Here is a 26,241-nt window from a genome sequence, read left to right on the forward strand (position 1 = left end):
GCAAGGCAAACGCCCTAGCACTGTGCTATATCTCTGGCCACAGTTTGTGGTATTTTTGTTTTAAGTTAAGGAATAATAGGATCCTTGTTCCTTCATCTCAGACATGAAGTTCAGTTCTGTTTCTTATAAATTCCAAGTTCTGTGCTACAGCTTTTCTTTGTTGACTGTGGTAAAACATTGTTGTTCCATTGCCAGATGTACACTAGCAGCATTAGGAACACACTTGTGCCCCACCACATCATCAGTTTCAGAAGATTCTCATCACCATGAATTGAACCACTATCCCTATGAAGCGTGCACCCCACCCTCAGTCTCTGGCCCCTCTGTTGTGAAGAAATGCCCAAGGAGGAACCAGACCTCTGATGGCTCTTCATAGAAACCATTATAATGTCACATTTAGTATGACATTTCATTTTCATTTACATGCACAATCCAACGGGTCAGATAACTCATTTACTCATCGGAGTGGAAACAACTAAGGGGCCAGGATATATAACATTGATACTGGTAACTAGACATAGAGGAGGATGAGAGGAGATGTAAGGAAAGAGAAGGCGTCAGGAGGTATGAGAGGAGGGCAGAGGAGGTGGAAGGAGGTGTGAGCTGTAACACCAAAACCATCCCCCCATTAACCACACACCCACTTCCTGTCCTGAGACTTGTCCTGAGCTTCTTGCTTTTGCCCAGCACAAAGCTTTAAGGCTCATTCCCAGGGCCACCAAGAGGAATCGTGCTCTTGGCTGCAGACCACGTCACCACGTCAAGCTCACATCCCTCGCCACAGCGCCGACTCCTGTCACCACTGACTCTGGCCAGAAGGCAGATGCAAGTGGCTGGACTTGCCTGTGTCCTGATGTTCACTATGACTGAGCTTTCACATGCTCGTGGACATGCCTTCAACCTTGTACTGTCTCTGCAGTCTTCTTGGAAGGAATGTTCCTATATCCTAAATGTTCCATTTTCTAGTCATTCCAGACCCATCATCCATGGACCCATCATCCTTGTAGGTCCTAACCCTGTGTTGACTTCCTCATCCTGGCCTGCTTTCATCCATCTAGTGGTCTAGTTCCTCCAGCTTGACATGAAAGTGCTCTCATTTCACTTGATTTGGTTGTAATTTGATTCGGGAGCCATCCCTGTCAGTGCTTGGGGGCCCGTGAAGTGACTAGGATGAAGCTGGGGGCTCACAGCTACCAAGCCTGCACTTATCCCCTTGTCCCGGACCCCTCCAAAGCAGAGAGGGCAGGGCTAGACGGATGCAACCTGGGATGGTGGGACATGCCAGGCCCTGCAGAGGGGGGCCAAGATCCCAAATGTCAGTGGCCACAGGACCCTGCAAAGCTAGACCAAATCTTGAGGTGCTCTTGGCTGCCCACTTTACCCTGGGGGGCTCTCAGCCCTCACTCTCCCATGCAGCCCCACCAGCCTCAGTCTCAGCAGGTTTGGGCTTGTTCCTGATCTGGTGGAGGCTGAGCCTGGCTCTGGGTTTCTGGGTCAGCTAGGCCCTGGGGGACCCACCGCTGACCTAGCTCTCACTCCAAGGTGTCCATCCTGCTGGGGCAGGGGCTGGCTGGATTTCCTCTGGAATAGGTGGTGGAGGGTTTGAGGCCTGTCACTGGGCCTGCCACTCTGCTTTTGACTAGATGTGCTGGGACTCACTTGGATCCCATTTGGGAGTCATCGGGTCAGCCCCCAGCTGCTCATACCGCAGATTCTTTGGCCTCACAAACCCACCTCTTGCAGCCGCACAGAGAACAAATGGAACGTGAAGTTGGAATTGCTTTATTGGGGCGAGCGGTGGGCCCGCCCATGGTCGGGTTAGTGTCCGCCCTCAGAAAGGCAGACCGAGGACCATCCTGGCACACCCAGGTCAGGGGCACATGCAGAGAAGCTCAGGAGCAGAGGCAGAGCACAGGGTGCAAGGCCCCAGGCCTGGAGCTGGTGGAACAGGAGGGCCGAGCCTAGTGCCTGGTGCCCGGGACACAGGGCCGGTTGCGCCCCCTAGGGGGAGCGTGCACTGGTGCTGGCCGGTCCTCCAGTTGAAAGGTGCTGATGGGGGCCCTCGCTCAGGATTGGGGTCTCCTATCCCCACCAGGGGCCTCAGGGCTTGGGCACAAGGGAGCACATGGAAGGCACTTAGAGGGAGCTGAGGCACTGGGCCTTGGGTGAAGGTTCGGGTGTGGAGAGGAGTTGGGTGCTCAAGCTCTAAAGCGGGACTGGACCAGGACTGCAGGAGACTGGGATGTGTGGTCTGCACCCCAGCCCCTGCCTTGACCTAGCAGGGCCCAGGAGGGAGAGGCTGGTCCTGGGCACAGTGGGGAAGCCAGCCAGGGACCCTGCCAGGGAGGGAGGCTCACAGCACCGAGCAGCAAAGAGGGGAAGGGGTGTCTATGGGTCCTGTCTAGGGGCTGGGGGGGCCAGCTCTGGACCCCCCAAGGCACCTGGCTGTGGTGAGGGGCAGGTCGAGGGGCCAGGGCTAGAGCCTGGGACAGCCCCCTGGCCCAGATGGGCCGTGTAGACGGCAGAGATTCATGGATCAGTCTTTTTGGTAAAACCATAGGCACCACTTGGGAGGAAGACACCTTGAATGTAAGAGAAAGAGCCCGAAGCCTGAACAGGAGTCTGGCCACATGCAGAGGCAGAGGGCGGGGTGCAGGCGGGAGCTCAGGCCACAGCAGATTCGGGGCCTCCCAGGGAGGACGTGGACCCCGAGGTGTAGCGGCGGCCATAGCCCGTGGAGGAGTAGGAGGAAGAGGAGAAGGTCATGGAGAAGCCGGAACCAGTGGCGTCGAAGCTGCCGCGGCGAGAGCCAGCCCGGGAGCCGGTGCGGGAGCCAGTGCGGGAGCCCGCCGTGGAGCCGGAACCGCTGATACTGTAAGGGCTGTAGTAGCCCTTGCTGGACTGGGCAGCAGCTTCCAGCAGCCTCAGGCCTGTGCCCTCCTCTACCATGCTACGCTCCAGCGCATCCTTGTAGGAGATCTTCAGCTTGGTCTTGGGGCAGGTGAGGTATTTGGAGTAGGTGCTGACGTCACGCAGCTTCTGGGCTGTGCGGGCATCCACGGTGCCACGTTGCAGCGCATCATCCAGGGATACACGGCCCGGTGTGTCAGGCTCCACCAGGCCACCGGTCAGGTACTGCACCTCCAGGAAGCGCTGGCCCGCCTCGTAGTACAGCCAACCCTTCTTCAGGGCCTGGGCGGCCGACATCTTGGTCTTGGTGCGTGGGTCCTCAAAGCCGGAGAAGGCCTTCTGGGCCAGGTTGATGCGGTCCACCATGATCCTGTCCACTAGGCCCTTGTTGACGGCGTCGGTGATGGGGAAGCGCTCACCTGTGACAGGGTCGATGATACCCCCCGTGCAGGCCTGCGCCTCCAGCAGCCGCTGGCCCGTGATGTTGTCCACCAAATTGCGGTGCATGGCCTCGGTGATGGACACCTTCTCCAGGGTCTCCGTGTCCAGGATGCCAGCCACGGGGCCCGTCTCCTCTGTGGGGTCAGACCAGGAAGCCAGCTGCGTCCTGGACACGGCAGGGCTGATGGGGTAGGAGGAGGACGAGCCCACAGAGGAGGAGCGGGAGCGGAAGCCACCGACATTGCCGGAGAGCATGTCAGCAAATTCGGTGATGGAGAGCGTGCCGGCACGATACTGGTCCAGCGCCGAGCGGTCAATGAGGTTCTTGGTGATGGCATCATCGATGTCGTACTGGCGGCCAGATCGGCGGTCGATGATCATGGACTTGACAACACCGTCCGAGGATGAGATGGTGATCTCCTCCCACTCACACTCCTGCTCTGACAGCTCCAGGTAGGTCTGGTGGTCGATGAGGCCCTTGCGGTAGGCCTCGTACACAGACATCTCCTTGCCAGTCTCGGGGTCTACGATCACCACACGGCGCTTGCGCACCGACGATTTGGAGGACGTCTTCCGCTCACGCTTCTTCTCCTTCAGTGGCAGCAGGCACAGCCCCGTCTGTGGGTCAGTGATACAGCGCTCCATCAGCTGCAAGTAGGTGAGGTTCTCCTCCGTGTTGGGGTCGAAGAAGCCCTTGGTGTCATCCGAAGGGTCCGTCAGGATCTCGTTCATCTCCTCATCAAACAGACCGCGCTTGTAGGCCACATCCACCGGCAGCCGGTGGCTCTCCTCTGGGTCGATGACACCGCCTGTGGCAATCTGGGCCTCCAGCAGACGAATGCCGTGGTCCTTTAGGATGAGGCCCTTCTTCATGGCCTGGAAGAGCGAGATGAGCTTCCCCGAGTAGGGGTCCTTGTAGCCAGTGACAGCACGCTCAGCCGACAGCAGCTTGTCCTTGAACTCAGGGCCCACGATGCCCATGCGCACGGCTTCCTCCACGGTCAGCTTGAGCCCCTTGATGGGATCGATGACGTAGCCCGTGGCTGCTTGCGCCTCCAGGAGCTCGAAAGCTGTGCCAGGCCGGATGATGCCCTTCTTCATGGCTTGGTAGACCGACAACCGCTCCTTGGTGGCATCTACGTAGATGCCAGCGATGCAGCTGGTGCCCTCGAGGAATTTCTGCAGGTTCTTGGTGACCTCCTCGACAGAGGTGAGGCCCTCCTGCAGCTGCAGTGCCGTGGCCTCATCGAGCACCTGTGAGCGCACCAGCTCTTCCACCGTGATCTGCTTGCGCAAGCCGCGGAAGGTCAGCTTGCGGGTGTCCGAGAGTGGCAGGAGCATCTGCCCGCTGCCTTCATCCCGCCGGCACCTCTTGAGCAGCTGCACGTAGCTGAGACGTTCCTCCGTGGAGGGGTCCACGTAGCTGCGCACCTCACTGGGCTCCGACAGCTGGTCATGCGTGTCCTTGTTGAGGTAGCCCCTCTGGTAGGCCACGTCCAGGGGCAAGTGGAAACCCAGGCGGGGGTCCACGATGCCACCAGTAGCCAGCTGGGCATCCAGCAGCCGCAGGGCCTCCTCAGCAGGAACCAACTGCTTCTTCATGGCTTGGAAAAGAGAGATGGTCTGCTCCGTGTAAGGGTCGCGGTAGCCCGTCACAGCTCGCTCTGCCGAAAGCAGCCGGTCATGCAGCTCGGGGCCCACCAGGCCCTTTCGCACGGCCTCGTCCACAGTCAAACGCTCGCCCTTCAGCGGGTCCAGCAGAAAGCCAGTGGCCGCCTGTGCCTCCAATAGCTGGCGGGCTACCTCGGCACTCAGCAGCCCCTTCTTGAGGGCCTGGTAGACGGTTAGCGTCTGTTTAGAGCCAGGCAGGTAGATGCCGGCCACACAGCCTGTGCCGTAGAGGAAGCGCCACGCAGACTCCGACTCCAGCACTTCCCGGAGGCTCTTGGTGCCTGCCCGGAGCAGGTCGTAGATCTCACGAGAGATGATCCGGGCTTCATACAGGTCCTCGGCCGTCAGGCGACGGCGCACATAATCGTAGGATGACTGGTTCTGTTGGCGGATGATCTCAGTCTTTTCAATGATCTCGATGATGATGATGATCATGCGCTCTTTGGTCACCCGTCCCGCCTGGAAGTCAGCCATCAACCGGGCCCGCTGCTCCTGGGGGATCAGGTCTGACTGCATCACTTCCCACAGGGACATGGACGAAGTGCCCTGGCCACCAGCAGCCCCGGGGATGTCAATCTGTGTCTCCTCGAACGCTCGCCGCGTCTCCTCCTCTGAGTACACCTGTGTGGTGGTCTCTACCACTTCAGCCTGCTCAGCTCCCTTTAGTGGCAGAAGCCGCAGCCCGGTCTTGGGGTCCTCCACGCAGCGCTCCAGCAGCTGCCGGTAGGTGAGGTTCTCGTGCGTGTTGGGGTCGAAGAAGCCCTTGGTGTCGTCGCTCGGGTCCGCCAGCACGCGGTTCATCTCCTCGTCGAAGTAGCCGCGCTGGTAGGCCACGTTCACAGGCACGCGGTGGCTATGCACGGGGTCAATGATGCCACCTGTGGCGATCTGGGCCTCCAGCAGGCGGATACCATGCTCCCTGAGGACCAGGCCCTTCTTCATGGCCTGGAAGAGTGAGATAGTGGTGCCTGAATAGGGGTCCTTGTAGCCGGTGACGGCCTTCTCTGCCGACAGCAGTTTCTCATGCAACTCGGGGCCCACCACGCCCGCCTTCACGGCCTCATGGACATAGAAGCGCTGGTTCCGCACGGGGTCCACCAGGAAGCCAGTGGCTGCCTGGGCCTCGAGCAGCAGCGTGGCCGTGCTGGGCCGCAGCAGGCCACGCCGCATAGCCTCGTAGACCGTCACGGTCTCCTTGGAATCCTCCAGGTAGATGCCAGCCAGGCAGCCGCGGCCCTGGAGGAGCAGTCGCACTGAGTCCATCTCCGAAAGCTCCTTCACAGATGTCTTGCCATTCTGGAGCTGCTCGAACTGGGTCCTGCTGAGAACGCCAGCGTCCAGGAGCTCACTGGCAGGCACCGGGGCCCGGAGGCCGCTGAAGGATAGGCGCTCCCGGCGCACGGTCTCCACCTCCTCCACAATAGTAATGAGGATCTTGATGATTTTCTCCACCGAGACCTTGCCCTGGCGGAACTGCCGCAGCAGCTCCTGCCGCTGCTCCTCAGTAAAGTACTCGGAGTTGATGAGCTCCCACACCGTGACTGTCCTGCCCTGGAAGGTGCCAATGGGCACCTCCACCGTGGCCTTCTGGAAGGCCTCTCGGGCCTGGATCTCAGAGTAGACCTCCTCATGGCGGACCCGTGCTGCCTTCTCGGAGACAGGCAGCAGGGTCAGCCCAGTGAGCTGGTCGGGCCGGCAACGCTGCTGGAGCTGCCTGTAGGTGACCGGTTGCTGGGCCTGAGGATCACAGTAGGTCCTGGCATCATCCCGGGGTGCTGCCAGCGCTTTGCTGGTGTCTTGGTCCAGGTAGCCCCGGGCATAGGCCACCTCCACGGGTACACGATGACTCTTGCTAGGGTCCACAATGCCGCCTGTAGCCAGCTGGGCATCTAGCAACCGCAGACCCTGCTCCATAGGAATGAGGCCCTTCTTCAGAGCCTGAAACAGGGACACAGTCTGGCCCGAATAGGGGTCCCGATAGCCCATCACAGCCTTCTCGGCTGAGAGCAGCTTCTCATGCAACTCGGGGCCCACCAGGCCGGCACGCACTGCCTCATCCACAGTCAGCCGGGCACTGGTGGCGGGGTCGAGAATGTGCCCCGTGCCAGCCTGCGCCTCCAGCAGGGGAATAGCCACCTCAGGGGACAGCAAGTCTCTCTTCAGGGCCTCGTAAATGCTCAGCCGCTGACCCGCCTCCTCCAACCACACACCAGCAATAACGTTGGCGCCCCGCAGGGCCTGCCTCACAGCCTCAGTCTCGGTGACCTCCTGCACTGAGCGCTCGCCTTGCTGCAGCTGGCGGTAGAGGCCACGGTCGATGATGCCACTGTCCAGAAGCTCAGAGGCGGGAACCAGCGCACGCAGGCCCTGGAAGCAGAGCTGCCCCTTCTGCTCTTGCTCCTGCACCACCGTGATGACAATCTTGATGATCTTCTCTACCGTGACCTTGCCCGAGCGGAACTGTCGCAGTAGGTCGCGTCGCTGCTCAGCCGTGAAGTACTCCGAGTTGATGAGCTCCCAGATGGTAACATTCCTGCCCTGGAACTTGCCGAACGGAGCTGACACGGTGGCCTTCTTGAACACATCCCGGGCCTCAGAGTCGGTGTAGACAAGCTCGCCGCCCTTGGCAGCCTTGTCAGTGAGGGGCAGTAGGCGCATTCCAGTCTCGGGGTCCTCCACGCAGCGCTCCAGCAGCTGCAGGTAGGTGAGGTTCTCGTGCGTGTTGGGGTCGAAGAAGCCCTTGGTGTCGTCGCCCGGGTCCGCCAGCACGCGGCTCATCTCCTCGTCGAAGTAGCCGCGCTGGTAGGCCACGTCCACGGGCACGCGGTGGCTGTGCACGGGGTCCACGATGCCGCCCGTGGCGATCTGGGCCTCCAGCAGGCGGATGCCGTGGTCGCGCACGATCAGCTCCTTCTTCATGGCCTGGAAGAGGGAGATCTGCTGGCCCGTGTAGGGGTCGGTGTAGCCGGTGACGGCGCGCTCGGCGGACAGCAGCTTGTGGTGCAGCTCAGGGCCCACTAGTCCCTCTCGCACAGCCTCACTGACAGTCAGTCGCTGGTTTCGCACGGGGTCAAGCAGGAAGCCCGAGGCAGCCTGGGCCTCCAGCAGGATGAGGGCCGTGCCCGGGCTCAGCAGCTGCCGCTGCAGGGCCGCATAGATGCTCAGTTTCTCATTGCTGGGCTGCAGCAAAACCCCAGCCAAGCTGCCGTGGCCCTGCAGGTAGCGGTGCACATCCTTGCGACGGGCAAGCTCAGTCACGGTGGTCTGGCCCTGCTCCAGTCGCTGCAGGTCCTCGGTACTCAGGACCCCGGCCTCCCATAGCTGCCGGGCAGGCACTTTCTGCCTCAGGCCATCGAAGGCGGGCTCTGGCTCTGCAGCAGAGTCACGGGCATCCTGGCCATTGGGCAGAGCCTTGATGGCAGTGACCTTGGTGGCGGCCACCTCCTGGGATTGGGCCAGTGCAGCCCTGTGCTCCTCCTCCAGGCGTTGCAGCCGCTCACGGAGTCGCTGGTTCTCCTCAGCCAGCAGCTGCTCCTGTTGCAGCCGCTGCTGCTCCAGGCGCTGTAGCTCCTCCTGCTTGTGCCGCACACCCTCCTCGGCCTCATGCTGCCGCCGCCGTGCCTCCTCCATGCTGGCCACCAGCTGCTGCTTCTCCTGCTCCATCTGCTGCTGCTGCCGCTGCTGCTCCTCGCGCAGTTTCTGCGCCTTGGCCACCTCGTCCTGGAACAGCTGCTCCAGCTTGGCTTTCTCCTGCTCGATGAAGCGCTCGCGCTGCAGCAGGCTGTCCTTCTCCGTCATGAAGGTCTGCTGCAGGGCCTGCGTCTCCTGCAACAGCTGCTCCTGCTGCACCGCCTGCCTCTGCAAGGAGAACGAGGGTTAGGGGGGCTGCAGCGGGGAACAGGCCCACCTAAGCACACACAAAACCTACTGCCACCCACCCCACACCCTGCTGCCCGCCGGCGGGGGGACAGTGCCTGGTACCTCCTGCGACTTGAGCTGCAGCAGCTGAGCCTCCTCCTTGAGCTTTGCCTTCTCCCGCTCCAGGGTGGCGATGGCCTCTCGCAGGCGCTCGGCGTCATGGTCACTCTGCTGCCGCTGGATCTCCAGCGTCTGCACCAGCGTTACCTTCTCCTGTGTGGCCAGCTCGGTGCGGTGCAGCTTCTCCCCAATCTCCTCAGCCTGCTTACGGAAACGCTGGGCATCCTCCTCGGCACGAGCCTGCGCCCGGCTCATCTCGGCCACGCGCAGCTTGAGGCGCTCGGCCTCAGCGCTCATCTCCAGCTGCCGCTGCCGCTCCGCCTCCAAGGTGCGCTGGAAGCCCTGTGTCTCCTGCTCCAGCTGCTGAGCCATCTGCTCCTTGTCCTCCTGCAGCCTCCGGGCCTGCTCCTGCGCTAGCTCCTTCTGCTGCTGCAGCAGCTCTGCCTCAGCCTTCAGCCGGGTGGCCTCCTGCACCGCCTGCATCTTCTCTTTGAGCATCTTCTCGGCCAGCGACCGCTGCTGCGCCAAGTCCTCCTCGGCCAGCTGCCGCAGCCGGGCGGCCTCCTGGACCGCCACGCTGAGCCGCGCTGCCTCCTCCGCCACCTGCTTCATCTTTTCCGCCTCCTCCTGCAGGAAGCGCTGCGTGTTGTCCTTGTCCCGCAGGATGAGCGCTCGGTTTTCGGCCTCGATGCGCGCCTTGAGCTTGCCCAGCTCCTCCATCTGCACGCGCACGGAAAACAGCTCTTCCTCCACCTGGCTACGCTGGCGCGTGGCCTCCGTCACCTCCTCCTTGAGCCGCTGCAGCTCCTCGTCCAGGATGCCCTTCTGGTGGTCCGTCTCCTCCAGCTGCAGCCGCAGGGCCGTGAGCTCCTGCTCCACCTGCGCCTTCTGCCGCAGTGTCTGCTCGGCGAACTTCTTGTGTTTCTCCATCTCAGCATCGGCTGCCTGCTTCTGCCGCAGGGCCGCCTGCTCGGCCTGGGCCCGCCGGGCCGCCTCCTGCTCGGCTTCCTTGCGCAGCTTCTCGGCAGCCTCCTGTGCCTGTGCCCGAGCCTGCGCCTGCTCCTCGGCCGACTGCTTCAACCTCTCGGCCTCCTCCACCTGGTGCCGGGACTGGGCCGCTTCGTGCTCGGCCAGCTTGCGGGCCTCTTCGGCCGCCTCGGCGGCCTTCCTCGCCGCCTCGGCTTCGCTGCGCAGCCGCTCCAGCATGCTCTGCTCCTGCTGCAGGGTCTGCTGCAGCTCCTGCTCCTTCTGCTGCACGGAAAAGGCGTGGGCCTTCTCCTCCGCCTGGAGCCGCTTCTGCGCCGCGTCCTGGGCCAGCTGGAGCTGCCGAGCGGACTCTTGCTCGGCTCGCTCGCGCAGACGTCGCGCCTCTTCCACCTTGGCCTTGAGCCGTTCCACCTCCTCCAGGGCGGCCTTGCGCTGCCGTGCCGCCTCCTCCTCCGCCGCCAGGCTCTTCTGCACCCGCTCCTCGGCCTCCCGGCGCCGCTGCTCTTCCTCGGCTGCCAGCTGGCGTTGCCGCGCGGCCTCCTGCTCTGCCTGCTCCTTGCTGCGCTGCGTGTCCTCGGCGCTGCTGCGGATGCGGCCCAGCTCCAGCTCCAGCTCTGCCTTCCCTGCTGCGGCCTTCTCGAAGCTGGCCTTGAGGGCCAGGATCTCCTCTTCCACCTGCCGCCGCTGCCGCACCGTGTCCTCCACCAGCCCCTTCTGGCGCTCCAGCTCCTTGTCCGACGCCTTCCGCAGCAGTGCCAGCCGCTCCTCGATGTCTGCCTTGTGGTGAGCCGCCTGCTCCTCCAGTAGACGCCGCTGGAAGGCCTCGTCCTCTGCTAAGCGACGTAGCCGCTCATTCTCCGCTTCCTTCTCCTTGAGGGCGATCTCCGCCTCGGTCTTGAGCCGTGTGGCCTCACTGATAGCCGCCAGCTTCTCGGCCAGCACCCGCTCCGCCTCAGAGCGCTGCCGTGCCGCGTCCTCCTCGGCCAACTGCCGCTGCCGCTTGGCCTCCTCGGCCAGGGCCCGCAGGCGCGCGGCCTCCTCGGCCAGCTCGCGGAAGCGCCCGGCCTCGGCCTCCAGTCGCTGCTTGGACTTCTCGCTGGTGGAGCGTGACTCCTCCTCGGCCCGCGCCTTACTGGCCAGCAGCACGTCCATCTCCGCGCGCACCTTGGCCAGCTCGGCCTCCAGCTCCTGGCGCTTCTGCGTGGCCGAAGCGGCCTCGCACTGCAGCCGGGCCAGCTCCTCCTCCAGCAGCTGCCGCTGCTGCTCACCCTGCTCGGTCTCGGCTCGCAGCCGGATGAGCTCCTGCTCGGCTGCCAGGCGCTGCTGCGCCGTGCCCTCGGCCAGCTGCCGCTGCTTCTCCAGCTCCTGCTCGGCCAGTTCCCGCAGCCGCACGGCCTGCTCCTCGGCCTTGCCGCGCCGCCGGGCCTCGCGCTCGGCCTCCTCTTTCTGCTTCTCGGCCTCCGCCTGCGCCAGGGTCTTCTGCTGCGCGACCTCCTCGGCCTGCAGCCGCAGCCGCAGCGCTTCGTTGGCCTTCAGCTGCCAGGACTCCAGCTCCCGCTCTGCTGCCTCCCGGGCACGGTCTGCCTGCTGCTGCTGCTGCACACGCCGCTCCGCTTCCTCCCGCAGCTGCGCCACTGTCAGGTGCTCCTCCTGCAGCGTGCGCTCCAGCAGCGCCGTCTTCTCCGCGAAGGATGCGCGCTTCGTCTGCAGCTCCACCTCTGCATTGCGCTGCGCGGTCTCCAGCGCCACCTGTGCCTGGCGCGCTCGCTCGGCCTCGGCCTGCCGCATGCGACGCTCTGCCTCCTCGGCCTGCAGTCGCACCTCCTCCAGTGCCTGCAGGGCCCGCTGCTTCTCCCGGGCTGCCTCCGCCTCGGCCTGCACCCGCAGCGCCAGCTCCGCCTCGGCCTGCCGCTTACGCTGACTCTCATCCTGCACCTGCCGCCGCAAGCGCTCGGCCTCCTCCTGGGCCTGGCGTTTCTGCGCCTCGGCCTCCTCGGCCCGTGTGCGCAGTGCCTGCAGCTCGCCCTCAGCCCCGCCGCGTTGGCGCTCTGTGGTCTCCAGCTGCAGGCGCACGATGCGGATCTCCTCCTCGATGCGCAACCGGCTGCGCTCCGCCTCCTCGGCCTGCCGAGCCTTGGCCTGGATCTCGGCCTCTGAGCTCTGCCGCAAGTGCTGCAGCTCCTCTTGGACGCTTCGCTTCTGCTGTTGGGCATCCAGGGCCACCTCTTCCCGCCGGGCCACTTCCTCCTGCATGCGCTGCTGGAGCTCCTGCGCCTCCCTCTCCGCTTGCGCCTTCGCCTGGGCATGCGCCTCGGCCAGCTGCCGCTGTTTCTCCAGTGCAGCCTCCACCTCGGCCAGCCGCTCCCGCTCCTCTGCCCGCTGCTGCTCCGCCAGCCTCTGTGGCCACGGCAGAGAGGAGAGAGAACCAGAGAGCCGTCAGCACCAGAGTGGCTGGCAGAGATGCACGTGTCAGGGTCTACACACACACACGCATACACACAGAGTTCATGCCCATGGAGCCATGGGGCTGGGGTAGAGAGCAGGCAGAGGGAGCAGCGTGGATGAGGGGGCAGAAGGCATCTGCCCAGCACAGGCATCAAGAAGAGCCAGGCCTTACTGAGTTCGCCACCTAGAAAAGAGACCCAGGCGCTTCTTCCCACAGCCAACCAGACGAACAGGGAGCCAGCAAAACAGGAGGTTCACCCACCACGCAGCTGGATACTGGCCAGCCTGTCCCTAACCCATGTCCAATCCTCTCGCCCTCCAGACGGAGCTTGCCTGAGCCAGCATATTTGTTTTGTTTGTTTGTTTTGGGTCACACCCGGCAGCGCTCAGGGGCTACTCCTGGCTCTACGCTCAGAAATCGCTCCTGGCAGGCTCGGGGGACCCTATGGGATGATGGGATTCGAACCACTGTTCTTCTGCATGGAAGGCAAAGGCCTTACCTCCATGCTATCTCTCCAGTCCCCAAGCCAGCATGTTAAGATGGCTTGGAGGAAGTAATTCTGCCAGGAGACCAGACAGTGGAGCGCCCCCCGGTGGACAGAAAGACAGGTGGATGCCCATCCCACAACTCTGGAGACCCTTCTCCAGACCCCCCAATCCAAGCAGTGTTCCTCTGGACAGGCCAGTCTCTGAAGGTGCGTGGGATAGCAGTAGGAGGTCCGAGCCAGTGCAGTTTACCAGCCACCGCAGAAGCAGCACAGTACCAGACCAGGCGGGGTAGGCCACAGGAGGGGATTGGGGGCAGCCTGCTTTGGGGAGTAGGGTAGGCTGTGTGCAGTGGTCTCAGCCAGGTTCAGAGCCTTGTGGGGGCAAGGTGATCAGCAGGGCAGGCCCCTACCCCAGGACTATAATTCACAACCTCCCTCCCACCCCAGAGCTGTACTACACCTCCTCCTCCTCCCCATCCCAGAGCTATACCTCCTCTTCCTCCATGCGCCGCAGCGTCTCACTGATGAACTTGATGTATTGGCCAGTGAGAGTGGTCAGTTCACTGTAGCGCATGCGTAGATCCACGTACTATAGGGAGGACACCAGGGACAGTGGGTGAGCAAGTTTTGCCCCCAGGACCTTCCAGCCCTAATCACACCTCAGCAGCAGGAGAACAGCCTTACCTCCTGGATGACACTCTCGGACCCAGACTGGACCTTGGGCTTCTTAGCCGGGGAGGCCACTGGCTCTAGCTGTGCCTTGTATGTGACCAGCTGCAGCTCGTAGTCCTATGAGGACACTCGGGTTCACCACCAGCTCTGCTTCCTGTCCCTTGCTCTTCGAGCCCACCCACCCACAGCCTTAATTTTTTTTGGTTTTTGGATCACACCCAGCAACGCTCAGAGGTTACTCCTGGCTCTACGCTCAGAAATCGCTCCTGGCAGGCTCGGGGGACCATATGGGATGCCGGGTTTCGAACCACTGACCTAATGCACGCAAGGCAAACGCCTTACTTCCATGCTATCTCTCCAGCCCCCCCTCTGTTTTTTTTTTTTTTTTTTTTGCTTTTTGGGCCACACCCGGCAGTGCTCAGGGGTTACTCCTGGCTGTCTGCTCTGAAATCGCTCCTGGCAGGCTCGGGGGACCATATGGGATACTGGGATTCGAACAACCAACCTTCTGCATGCAAGGCAAACGCATTACCCCATGCCATTTCTCCGGCCCCACCCACAGCCTTTCGACCCAGGGATCTCTGTCCCAAGACCTGCAGGAAGCCCGGCTGCCTCACCTTGATGGCATTTATGTACTGCTTGGCGAATTTCTGGCATTCTTCCACCTTCTCTGCATGGGACTCTATCTCCTCCAGCAGGGCCTGGGTAAGACCATGGGTGTTCAGGCTCAGGCCCCACCCTGGGCCAGCAGACCCTGCCCCTTAGGCTCAGTCCATGCCCCAAGGTTGGACGGCCTCATTCCCACTCAGGCTTCACCCCAAAGGCCAATCGGCCCCATGCCTTAGATTCAGTTCCCACCCCTCAGGCCAGTTGGCCCAGCCTCTCGGGCACACCCAGTCCCTGCCCCAGGCACCTTCTCCTGCTTCAGCTGCTCCCGTGCTGCCTTGCAGTCCGCCAGTGGCATGGCCTGGATACGCTCCTGCCGCTGCTTGGCGTCCTGTAGCCAGGCTCCCAGTGGATCGGCGCTCTCCCGGTAGTAGCGCAGCTGGCGGCCCAGCTGTTCCAGCTCCCGCTGCCGCACATCAGCCTGTGCTAGCACTGCCTGCCAACGCTCCAGCAGCTGCGTGACCCTGTCCCGCCAGCGGTCCACCTCCACATCCCGCTCTCTGTGCTGCTGCTGCAACTGCTCGCCCACCTCCTGCGCGCCCCGAAGCTCATTCCGCAGGGCGTCGAACACCGGCTGCTGCCCCTCTGCCTGCACCCGGAGCTTCTGTGTGGGCCGGAGAGGGTTCGACGGATGTCAGCCTGGGCACCCCGCTGCCCAACACCCCACCCTGACAAAACACAGCCCAGCAACGCAACGGTACCTTCAGCATGGCCTTGGTGGCCTCTAGCTCTGCAAGGGTGGCAGGCACAGCCTGGACCTCCTTCAGCTGCTCTTCGTGGGCCTGGAGCACCTCCTCAGCCGCCTGTGTGCTGCGGATCACAAGGCTGATGGTCTTGAGCCTAGTGGGAAGAGAGCAGCAGCTGGGTCACCGAGGAAGGACCCAGATTGTTTTTCCAGGACTCCTCACTTCATAGGCCTGGGCTATTGGATATGGAGAACTCCAGGGAGGACGTGCCCTTTGGAGGGCTGTGAAGAGAGGAGGCAACTCAGGCCAATGCACCTACTGGTTGTTGAGGGTTTTCGTTTTTTGTTTGTTTTTCAGGGGGGCAACACCTGGCAGTGCTCAGGGGTTATTCCTGGCTTTATGCTAAAACATTACTCCTGGTGGTGTTTGGAGGGATCTATAGGATGCCAGGGATCGAACCCAGATCAGCCACGTGCAAGGTAAACACCCTACTTACTGTGCTATCACTATGGCCCCCTTGTTTTTAGTTTTTTGGTTTTGAAGCCACACAGGGGGCTCCAGGGAGGATGTGGACCTTTAAGGGGCTGTGGGGAAAGGAGGCACCTCAGGCCAATGCACCTACTGGTTGTTGTGGGGTTTTTTTTGGGGGGGGCCATACCTATTGCAATGCTGAGGGGTTACTCCTGACTCTGCTCAGGAATCACTCCTGATAGGTTCAGGGGACCTTACGGGATGCTAGAAATCAAACCCAGGTCAGCTGGGTACAAGGCAAACAAATGCCTTCCTGATGTGCTATTGCTCCAGCCCCAAAGCAGCTCTCAGCCTTGAGTCCCCGCCCCTTGACCAAAGGCCCCAGGAGTGAGGGTCCTATGGAGAGCGGGCAAGATCTTGACAGCCAGGGGCATATCAGTGGTCAAAGCCTGTGTGTGTAGCCCCTACTGGCAGAGAGGCTGTGAGATGAAGGGTTCCTTCACATACCTATGATGACCGTAGAGGCCAGGGCTCTGGGGCAGGCACCAGGAGGCAGCAGAGACCACATGCTGTAGTGCTAAACTGCCCCTAACCCCAACCCTGATCCTCAGTCACTGGCTCTCAGACCCAGAAGTCCTGTGGGCCTCCTCATCTCAGCATGGCTCAGACCTGCCTCTTCTGTGACCCTCGAGGCCCCACCCTGGTCCTTCCTCCTGGGTCATCCCAGACTCAGTGTAGCATTGTCCCCGCCAAGCACAGGTAGCCATCCCCACTCACTTCTCCAGGTAGATGGCAGACAGGCTGCGGACCTGCTCCAGCTTGCCCAGGGTCAGCTCCAGCTCTGAGCGCAGCGTCAGGGCGGCAGGCAACGGCTCGGGCAGGTTCAGGATCTTCTCAGCCTGGGTCGAGAGCTGGGCAACCCCCTTGCCCAGCCCTTCCACCTCTGCCTGCACTTTCTGAGAGACAAAACAGAGTCAACACGACCCCTCCAGTGAAGGCTGTGTGTGTGTGTGTGTGTGTGTGTGTGTGTGTGTGTGTGTGTGTGTGTGTGTGTGTGTGCGCGCGCGCGCGCGCATGCAAGCATTCTCTGTGTGCATTCGTGTCTCTGTGTGTGCCTGTGTCTATGTGTGTGCAAATCTCTGTGTGTATGTTAAGTATATGTGTATGTATGTATGTTTTTGGGGAAGAAGGGACTTACCTGCTGCTCGGTGATGCGTTGGGCACACTCACGCGCGGGCTCTTTGTCCAGGGGCATCCGCAGACGGTGCACAGTGCGGCTCTCACAGGCCTCAAGCTGCAGCCGGATGTCCTTGAGCTCCGAGATGTAGCGCTGACATTGGGATTCCTCCTGCTCACCTGGGAGAAACTCCTGTCACTTCCCACCCTGCCCACTACCCCCTACCACAGCTCAGCACTACACCCTACCTTGCTCCAAGCTCTGAAGCAGCTGCTGGTAGTGGCGGCTGCAGGAGCCGTACTCGCGCTCGGCCTGCAGTCGGTCCTCCGGTCCAAAGCCTCCAGCGTCCTGGCTGTCCCTCAGGAAGGCCTGATAGTGTTGCTCCAAGCTGCGCAGGGCCTGGCGCTGCTCCTCAGGTTTCAGGGTACGAAACTGTGGGGATGCAGAGGCTGAGTCGGGGGACTTGGGCACATCTTACCTCCTCCCTCCCCTCTGGGTGGTCCTGCTGTACCGTGACAAGTGACCAGGAGCGAATGAGCTGCACGTCACGGGTGAGGCTCTGCCATGCCAAAAGGCTCTTCATGTCCACATGAAGCTGGTGCCACAGCGTGAGCAGCGCCTGGTGCTGAGCCTCCAGCCTGGCAGGGCCAGATCACAGTGAGGGGCAGGCAATGGCACCAGCCCGCTCCAGTCCACAACGTCCTGCCCTACCAGCCAGCATACCTACCTACTGACGGCCTCCAGTGCCTGCTGGTTGGGGGGAGGCACAAGGAAGCACACGGAGGGCACCGCAGCCTCACCCCCCGAGCTGCTCAGCACTTGCCAGTGGAACGACTGCGCGGGGCCCAGCAGCTGGCACGTATCCCCCTTGTGCACCGTCACCTGTGGCGGCCAAAGCTGTCATGGCACTGCCCACACACCCAGCCCGCCCACCCGCTCACATGCCCCCGTGCCCAAGGTCCCGCTCACCTCCGCCTGCTTGTAATCGCACACGGCCTGCAGCGGCACACGGCCCCGTACAGGGTGCGCTGGGTTGCGGGGCTTCAGCTGCACAATGGCCTTGGCCCGTTTGGCCAGCCCCGAGAGGTGGCCCCGGTACTCGTTCAGCTGTTCCTTCTCATCCTGCAGGGGATGTGGGCAGGGCAGGGCACGGTGGGCGACTAAGGCCAGGGCTCAGCGACTGTCCAGCATACAACCACTACTGTCCTTGCCCCAGCAGCCCACACAGGTCTTCCTCCCACCCCGTCCAAACCCTAGTCCACTCACAGCCCTGAATACGGGCCCCTATGATGCCCCGGACCCCCTTACAATGTCACCCACCCATGCAGTCTCCTGTTCAGTGCTGACCAGGCTGGGGGTCAGAGTCCACCCTGGAATCTCTGGGCAGTTACCGCCCAGCCTGGGCCTTCCCTGACCCCTGCCCAGCGCCCAACAACTCCCCTCCCCCACCCCCTTCAAACAACAGGACTAGAGGTGGCCACAGTCCCTGCCACCTACCCCCAGCCACGGGGACAGCTACAGAGTGGTCAGCTCCTAGCCCAGAAACTCCAGGTAGCCCCATGGCACTGCTTCTAGTCAGCACTTCTGGAGGGGTCTTCCCAGCACCCCTTGGGACGTGGCCCCCCTCTCCCTGGACTGGGCTGAAACGCCCCCTCTGGTCCTCCCTGTCCATCCCAGACCACCCAGTCCTGCACCAGACGCTGACCTGGGCATCCTGCAGCAGGTCCTCCAGGCGGGTGACGGTGATGGTGCGGTCACAGCTGTACTTCCTGCGCATGGTCTCCTGCAGCTTCTGTAGCTGCTCCTCAGCCTCCCGCACGTCTGAGAAGAACTGGAGACAGCAGCAGACGTCACACAGCAGCCCGCAGGGGGCCCAGCCAGAGTCACCCACCCTCACCCACAGGACTGGAGTTGGGCAGGGAGGGCTAGGGATGGGAGAGGAGCCGACCTGGAAGTAGGCCGTGTTCTCCTTCAAATGCGCCTCAATGCAGCAGCACAGCTGTAGCACCCAGCTCCACTGCGTCTGCAGGGCTGCCTGGAAGGACTGTGGGGTGGTAGGAGAGGAGAGTCAGGGTGACAGTGGCCAGGGGCCCCAGGACATCCACCTGGGTAAAGCCACGCCTGTCAGGGCACAGCCATGTCCATCCAGACAGATCATGCCCAGGGACCTGTCCATACCCATTGGGGCAAGCTTGCCTACTGGGGCAGTCACATCTATCCAGGAATGGCCACACCCACTGGGCACAAGCCAGGAACCCCCCTCCCCAATATAGGGTTAGAAACCCTTCACACTCTCCAGAACAGCAGAGAACCTCCCACACTACAGGGTCACTATCCTACCCCACTCCACCCCGCACAGAGGAGAATCCCCCTACAGCACAGGGCCATAGTCCCACACCCCCAACACAGGGTCGGGGAACCCCCCTCAGCCCCCAGCCCCCCAGCACAGGGCGGTCTCCACCTCCACTGTGGACCTCGCAGGGTGGTTGTCCTGCAGCAACCGGTCCCCGGTGCTTTGGATCTCCTTGATCTTCTTTTCCTTCAGCTCCAGCTCACGCATCAGCGCCTGGGAGGAGGACACGGTCTTAGATGGGCCAGAGCGATGAGCCTGAGGCGGCGGCCAGGGTGGCCACACGGGGTTGGCCCTCACCGAGTAGCTCTCCTTCTTGGCTGTCATGTTGGTGTTGCGCTCACTCCAGTCAAAGCCCACTTCCTCCTCCTCCTTCTCGTTCAGCCACATCAGTTCCTTGGTGGCCGACGCCACAAAGCCATGCAGGCTCTCCAGGCACCGGAGACGGCCCTTGGAGGAGTTCTGTGGGCAGGGATGAGTCAGCGGGGGTGCCCCCCCTCTTCCTGCACCCCCCCCCCGTCCCCGCCCACGGCCACTCACCAGTAGCTTGGCAAACTGCAGTTCCAGCCGTCCCAGACTTTCACGGTAGGTGCCCCGCATGGCCTGAGAGATCTGGCCCTGCAGAGGAGAGTTGGGTGCGTATGAGCCTACAGCTCCCGCCTGGCCCCTCCTCTGCCAGCCTGCAGGTGCCCCTGCATACCTCATCCGCCTGGGCTCGTTCCACCTTGGCGCGGAAGTCCTCGATGGACTGGTGCAGGCCCCGGTGGCTGCCGAGCTGGGCCTCCACGCTAGGCAGGTCCCCGCCCCACTCGGCCCCATCCACCCGCTGCTGGTTCTCTTCCACCCAGGCCAGCAGGTCCTGCAGATAGCGCAGTGCTGAGTCCTCCAGCTCCGGGCGCCTCTGCAGGGGCACCTGGGTGACCGGTGCAGTGACCGGGGCCACCACGCCCGACTTCAGCCGGAGGTTGTACTCAGTGCGGATGGCCACAAGGCGCTCGTGGAGCCGGTAAACCCTGGGGAAGGGCAGGGGAGGGCGGGGTCAGCAGGGCCAGCTGCCCAGATGTCAGCTACTCCCCTGGGAAGGGCAGGCGGGGCCCCACCTGCGGTACATCTGCTCGCCCTGCGGGTGGCGCCCGTCCTTCAACGCCTGTACATCATTGAACAGCAGCCGAATCATGGAGTCGGCCTTGTCCAGGTCCCGCTCCACCTCGGAGGCCCGCTGTGGCGTCTTGCCCGCCACCAGCAGCCGGATGTCCTGCAAGGCCAGAGCCCCGTGTGAGCACAGGGGCCTCCTGGCTGCCCCTGACCCTCCTCATCCCCACCCTTCAGCCTGCACTTCTTTCTGATCAAACAACACCACACCCCACAGGGCAGCTGGGGACCGGCCAGAAGCTGAGTCTGGCGCCTCATCTCCTAGAACTTCCCTTCTGGAAACAGCTCTGTGAGTCCCTGGCCTGCTGCTCTGGCCCCCCTCATTCTCCCATCGTCCCCCGCCGCCGCCGACCGACAGCGAGAAGAGCAGGGCAGGCTGGGACAGGTTAGTGGTGCCCAGAGCAGGGAGTGAGAGCTGGAGGAACCCAGGGGGAGGAGCTGGGGCCTGTGCCCTCCTGCCTGTGCATGTGCCCCTCCCTCACCGACTGCAGCAGGGCGTCCGCCTGGTTCAGCTGCTCCTCGCACAGCCCCGCCTCCATCTGCAGCTTGCTCACCACTCGCTGCAGCCGCTCCAGCCTACATGCACCAGGGTTTCAGTGGCCAGGTCCGGCCAGCCCAGCCCCTGCCCCGGGCCTTCTGCCTCGGCTGCCTGAGTACCCATTCCCCTCTGGCCGCCCAGTCACACTGGCCCCAGCAGGCTGCGTTTCCAGGCCTGGGGGAAGGGGGGTGTTTCCTCCCCAACTATGACTCACTCCTGCCTGCCCTGGCCCATGGTGGCTTCCCTGCCACCGCAAGAGGGCCCCACCCTGTGCAGGCCCCCCCCCCACCGCCGGGCCTCCCCCGACCTCTCAAACTCGCTGCGAAGCTGTTTCTCCCGCTCCAGAATAGCCACGTGCAGCTTGCCCCACTCCTTCTCCACGTCCAGAGGGTGGTAGCCAGGGGGCATCTTCAGCTGGCCAGCTTGCACAGCACCCTGTGGGCATTGGCCTGGTCATCAGGGGCAGCACAGAGACCAGCTAACGGGCCAGGGAGAAACTCCGGCACCATGCGATGCTGTCTAGAGTTCCAAGGGCCCCCAGATATCCCCACGGCCCCTCACCTCCAGGGACTGGTAGATCAGCTTGGAGCGGTTCTTATCAGCCTCCTTGGCGGGAAGCTCGGTCTCCTTGAACTTCAAGAACTGGCACCACAAGATCTGGGCATGGGGGACAGGGGTCAGCCCCACCTCCACACCCCCCCCCAAGGTGGGCCTAGGGCCAGCCTGCTGGGCTTCGCACCTCGATCTCCTCGAAGCTGGAGGGGCAGGTGCGCTCCTCAAAGGCCGCTGTGTGGTGACGGATCCACTGAAGCAGCAGCACCACCAACTCCCGGTACTCCTGCCAGCGCAGCTGCAGCTCCTGGGTGGACGCCACGGGGTAGCAGTCACCCCAGGGCAGTGTCCACACGCACTCCCAGGGGCAGCGGCCAGTCACTCCCAGGTCAGTGCCTATTCCCACCCCAGGGGCCGACCGCTGTGCCCCCCACTCCAGGCCAGGCTCCCGCTCCACAGATCCCAGCCCCACTCACGTTGGCCTTCACGCCGTCCTGCGTGTCGGGCACCCGGGGCATGGCGTCGTACAGGGACGAGACATAGGTGATGATGGATTTCTCGTCGGGCTGCGGAACGTCCACATCTGCGGGGACCCGGGGTTAGAGGCAGCAGAGGCATCACGACAGCGGGGGCACTGAGGTGGTGGGGGCAAGACTGAACGTACCTTCCGGGTCCAGGAGTCGCGTGACGCCCAGGTCCCGCTCGGCCACGGAAAAGGCCTGGTCCAGGTTCTCCAGGTTGGACTGCCGGAGTACCTTGCTCATGTCCACCAGCATGGGCCTGCAGTGGCGACAGGAGGTGGGCAATTCGGAGGAGGTTCACGCACAGTCCCCGGGGCCTCCCTACGAAGGGGTGGCCTGAGCTGCCCACAGCCACCAGCCCGCTGGCCCACACACCGGTGCCGGTGAATGATGGCATTGAAGAGGCGGCCGTCGCGCCAGCTGGTGGTGAAATTGTCACAGTGCAGGCCCTGGTAACCTTCCACCATGCGCTGGGACCACAGCAGCAGCTTCTCCTTGGCCGTCATGTCCTCCGACTGCCCACTCACCTGGATGTCCGAGATCTGCCCGCCACGGGCATAGGCAACCATTAGTGGGTCTGAGGTTGGGCACTCAGTGGGGGACCCTGACCACCCCACTCCAAGCAGGGCCACTGCATGGGGCTGCTCCTAGTTGAAAGTCTGTGGGTCAGTGCTGACCACAGAGCTGCTGAGAACTGGGCCAGAAGGACTGGTTCAGGGGCCCTAGAGTCCTAAAGAACTAGATGGGGGTCTCTGCATGAGATGTCAGCATCAAGCACCAAGTAGCCCCATCTCTGGGGCCTGGGGGCCCCCTGCCCGCCTGTTCCGCTAGTGTATGCCTGTAGGGTTTGTCCATGACTCAGGCTGGTGCCAGCTCAACTTTGCGATTTGCCGCTTCCTGTGAGGATGGGGCAGACTGTGTGAGTCAGCAGACCTGGTCTGGATTTCTCTAGAACCTTCCCCGAGGCAGTGCAGAGCAGGCTCTGTTCCAGCAGCAAAGAATGCATTCTTCAGCAGGGCAGGGATGGCTGGGTAGGCCCAGCCCAGGGCCAGAGGGCATGGAATAGGCATTTTGGGACTGCGGCCACTTGGGCCAGACACATAGACCCAAACCCAGACACTGGCAGGAGCTGGAGTTGGCGTGAGGCTGCCCCATCGGCCAGCCCACCTGGAAGTGCAGGATGATGGTCCAGATGAGGCCAAGGGTCAGCTTGGGGTTCCCGTCCGCGATGTCATCATTGCGGATGTTCACCAGCTTCACCTGCAGGGATCCCAGTGATGGGAGAGAGGGATGTCAGCGGCAAACCAGCCAGGGTATAGGGACGAGGCAGGGGAGCAGGTGGGGGGCTCACCTGGCGGTGCCGGAGGTAGTCCAGGGCAATCTGGACATTCTGTAGTTTGTGGAAGCGCATCCTGCCTTTCTCCCGGGGCTGAGAAGGAGCCAGGAAATCGCCATTAGTGTCCCCAGCCTCGCACAGCCCCCACCACGGGGCATAGAGCTCCTCCCTCGGCCCCTGGCCACCCCCCAGCAGGGCACCAGCCCAGGATCAGGCCTCGCTGGGAAGGAAGGAAGGGGCTGGGAGGACACAATGGCCAGGAAGCCGAGGGGAGGGTCCCAGCAGGGCAGTCGGTGGGACGCAGGCAGCTGGCACAGGCCCTTCCGGCACCACCTGTCCGGGTGAGCGGGGCTCCCGGCTTGGACCGGCGGGTACCACCACTCACCAGGCGCTCTCTCGGCTGTCCCGCCAGAGCAGGGCAAAGGGTAAAGGGCAGAGGTCAAGGTTCAGAGTCCAAGCAGCAGAGAAACCAAAGCAGAGCAGAGCATGAGGTTACGAGGTCCAGGGGGTTCCGAAGTTTCAGGGCACCCGCAGCCCGACCCAACAGTCCAGACCAGGAGGCAGGGAATTGGGGTGAGGGCAGGGCCCTCCCGCAGGCGCACGTACCAGGCTGTCCCCCGACAGCACCTCCAGCAGGGATATGAGATTGTGGCCATCTCGAAGGTCCTCGTACAGGTCCCGGATGTGTCTCTGGGCCTGCGGGGACAATATGGACTGAGCCTGCTTTCCCTGGCCGAGGCAGGCCCAGAGGGAGGGGCCGTACACATGCTGTCCCCCAGGAGCACCTACCTCTGCCCGCCAGTGCTACACGGAGGAGGAGGAGGAGGAAGAAGAAGAAGAAGAGGAGGAGGAGGAAGGAGCGAGCATGGGGAGAAGACAGAAAATAACAGGGTTCAGAGATAAAAGTGAGCAGGCAGGGGCAAGCACCAAGGGGAAGGCCACCCCTCGCCCTGCCTCAGCCCGAACACACACATCCCACAAACATACCCACGGATATGCATGCTTTGCACATGCTCACACTCACATTCAACCCTATGATGCAGTGTTTACATATATGTGTACGTGTGTTCCCATGTAATTGTACATGTGTGTTTGCATGCATCACACATCTGTATTCTGTGCACCCCACCCACCTTGATAAGATGCTTGTTGACCCACTTGGTGAACGTTTTCTTCTGCACCCGGTCTCGCTCATCTGGGAAGGACAAGGCCCAGTCACTGGAGGAGTGTCACCAGCCCCCAGGCCCAAGAGAGACCACCAGGTCCCTGCAGAGCCACACCTCCAGCCCACCCACCCACCCACCAAGCGTCCCCCAAAGGGCCCCAGAGAGGAGGCTTTCAGTCCTGCTCACCTCTGCACTGCCTACTTGGGGGAGTGGAGTCAGCGGCCACACCCAGACCCCCAGGACAAGCCTTGGCCTGCCCCACTGCACACCCCACAGAGGGGCAGGCAGGGCGTGGGAGGGGGAAGCCCTGCAGGTGGAAGGGCCTTCCCAGGCTTAGACGGCACCCCACTCCCCACCTGAGCCAGACCCTAGGTGCCTCCTTCTCAGTCCCCAGCCCACTCCGCCTGCGGGCCAGGCCCATTCGACAACCCGAGCCCTGACTAGACTATACACAGGGCAGGCGCAGCAGGCGTTCTTTCCGCATCCCTGGAACCCAGTTCCAATCCGGACTTGGCTCCTGCAGGCCGGGCTTCCTGCGGCGGAAACAGGCCTTCCTGTCCCACTACCTTTCTTGCCCTCCGAGGCCCTGAGCACAGCCAGGTAGAGGTTGTCCTCGGAGCTGGTTCGCTTCTGATGCAAGCCCTGGGGCTCCGGCACTCGGAGCCGCTGCTGAGACATCGTGCCGCCTCTCTGCGCGTCCGTCGGTCTGCCTGTCTGTCTGTCCGTCCGTCCCTCCTGTCCCTGTGCTGTGCGCCTGGCACCGCACTGAGCGCTCTCTAGCTCTGGCTGGTCTGGCAAACGCCCCGGCTCCAGCCCGCGCCCAGGCAGAGCCCAGCGGCCCGCCCTGCGTGCGCCCCGCCCCAAGGGTGGGTCCCCAGGAGGAAGCGGCCACTGCAGGAAGTTGGGTTGTTTCTCCACACCCGCCCTGGGCCCGGCTGCGGGAGAGGGAGAGAGTGGGAGAGGGACAGGGGGACCCCAACGCTCCTCCTGGCTAGGACTAAGGCGCAGAGGCACGCACTGGGACACCCAGGGTGCTGCCCCGTCTGCCTTGGGGTGTCCCCCAACTGGGTGTCCCAGATGTGCAGCCAAACCCCAAGCAGGGCTCCCCCAAACAGATCAGTGGGGGAGGGGGACAGGGCCTCCACGAGGGGCGGGAATCCCCGCTGGCCAGACAGGCGGTGACCGTGCCCAAAGCCAGGCCCACTTGGCCGAGTGCTGACTCACTTGGAAATCAGGGGCGGCCAGTGGGGAGGGCGCGGGGGGCCCTGATGAGTCAGGCCCGGGGAGGGGACCCCCCAGTGTGAGTCACCGGGAAGGAAGCCGCACCTGGGGCGAGGGGTGCTGTTTGTGGGGGGCGGGACTGGACTGGACGACGGCCGGCCCAGGCAGGCGGGGGCAAAGGGCGCAAGGCATGGCAAAGGGCAGCGCCCACCCGGCCGCCCGCCCGCCCGCCGCAAGAATTTTCCGGGCGCATCTGGCTTGATGGGATCCAGCTGTGGGTGCCGCTCCTCCCCCCCCCCATTCCGGGAATCGCTCCCCACCCCCCCCCGTGGCCACCGGGGGGCGCCCACACCCCCTGGTATGGGGGCGGGACCTGGGACGCAGCCGGGGCCCAGAACCCGCTGAATGCAAACGCCAGGCGGGGCATTAACCCTAACCATGGGCCTCCTGGGGTGGGGCTCAAAGGCCTGCACCCCTCACAGCTCACGCGCACCCTAGAGTCCTGCCAGACCCTGCGCGGTCCAAGGTCAAGGAAATCCAGGCCATGCCCCTTGGCTGATGGGCAGGGGCGCACGCTGCTTGGGAATCCCCAATGCAGTCAATGGTTAAGGGACCCCCCCCAATATGGCCAATGGTTAGGGTGCACGCTCTGGGATGGGACCCCGACGGCGCATGGTGGGGGAGCACGCTGGATGGGGACCCCCCCAATGTGGCCAATGGTCAGGGGACCCCCAAATGTGGCCAATGGTCAGGGGACCCCCAATATGGCCAATGGTCAGGGGACTCCCCAATATGGCCAATGGTTAGGGTGCA

General features: G+C 63.0%; 1 protein-coding gene across 2 annotated transcripts in view; it reads right to left on the reverse strand.

Annotated features, from left to right (window-relative positions):
• Positions 1-1,766: 1,766 nt before the first annotated feature.
• Positions 1,767-26,241, reverse strand: part of PLEC (plectin) — a 30,898-nt gene continuing 6,423 nt past the window's right edge. For both annotated transcript variants that reach the window (XM_049765551.1, XM_049765550.1), the window contains exons 2-32: positions 24,175-24,236; positions 23,648-23,737; positions 23,057-23,134; positions 22,873-22,965; positions 22,081-22,247; positions 21,849-21,964; positions 21,661-21,767; positions 21,372-21,491; positions 21,194-21,289; positions 20,940-21,067; positions 20,577-20,670; positions 20,043-20,197; positions 19,643-19,955; positions 19,483-19,560; positions 19,243-19,404; positions 19,054-19,158; positions 18,541-18,636; positions 18,298-18,423; positions 17,562-17,714; positions 17,320-17,474; positions 17,104-17,230; positions 16,841-17,024; positions 16,614-16,771; positions 16,193-16,371; positions 14,960-15,098; positions 14,506-14,862; positions 14,210-14,293; positions 13,605-13,709; positions 13,411-13,509; positions 9,004-12,384; positions 1,767-8,880 (exon numbers count right to left, since the gene is read on the reverse strand). In XM_049765551.1, coding sequence (XP_049621508.1) covers positions 2,665-8,880; positions 9,004-12,384; positions 13,411-13,509; positions 13,605-13,709; positions 14,210-14,293; positions 14,506-14,862; positions 14,960-15,098; positions 16,193-16,371; positions 16,614-16,771; positions 16,841-17,024; positions 17,104-17,230; positions 17,320-17,474; positions 17,562-17,714; positions 18,298-18,423; positions 18,541-18,636; positions 19,054-19,158; positions 19,243-19,404; positions 19,483-19,560; positions 19,643-19,955; positions 20,043-20,197; positions 20,577-20,670; positions 20,940-21,067; positions 21,194-21,289; positions 21,372-21,491; positions 21,661-21,767; positions 21,849-21,964; positions 22,081-22,247; positions 22,873-22,965; positions 23,057-23,134; positions 23,648-23,737; positions 24,175-24,236 — 13,523 coding nt within the window. In that variant the 3' untranslated portion in view covers positions 1,767-2,664. The remainder of the gene's footprint in view (positions 8,881-9,003; positions 12,385-13,410; positions 13,510-13,604; positions 13,710-14,209; positions 14,294-14,505; positions 14,863-14,959; positions 15,099-16,192; positions 16,372-16,613; positions 16,772-16,840; positions 17,025-17,103; positions 17,231-17,319; positions 17,475-17,561; positions 17,715-18,297; positions 18,424-18,540; positions 18,637-19,053; positions 19,159-19,242; positions 19,405-19,482; positions 19,561-19,642; positions 19,956-20,042; positions 20,198-20,576; positions 20,671-20,939; positions 21,068-21,193; positions 21,290-21,371; positions 21,492-21,660; positions 21,768-21,848; positions 21,965-22,080; positions 22,248-22,872; positions 22,966-23,056; positions 23,135-23,647; positions 23,738-24,174; positions 24,237-26,241) is intronic.

The sequence above is a fragment of the Suncus etruscus genome, chromosome 19, assembly GCF_024139225.1.
Source record: "Suncus etruscus isolate mSunEtr1 chromosome 19, mSunEtr1.pri.cur, whole genome shotgun sequence".
NCBI classification, from domain to species: domain Eukaryota; kingdom Metazoa; phylum Chordata; class Mammalia; order Eulipotyphla; family Soricidae; genus Suncus; species Suncus etruscus.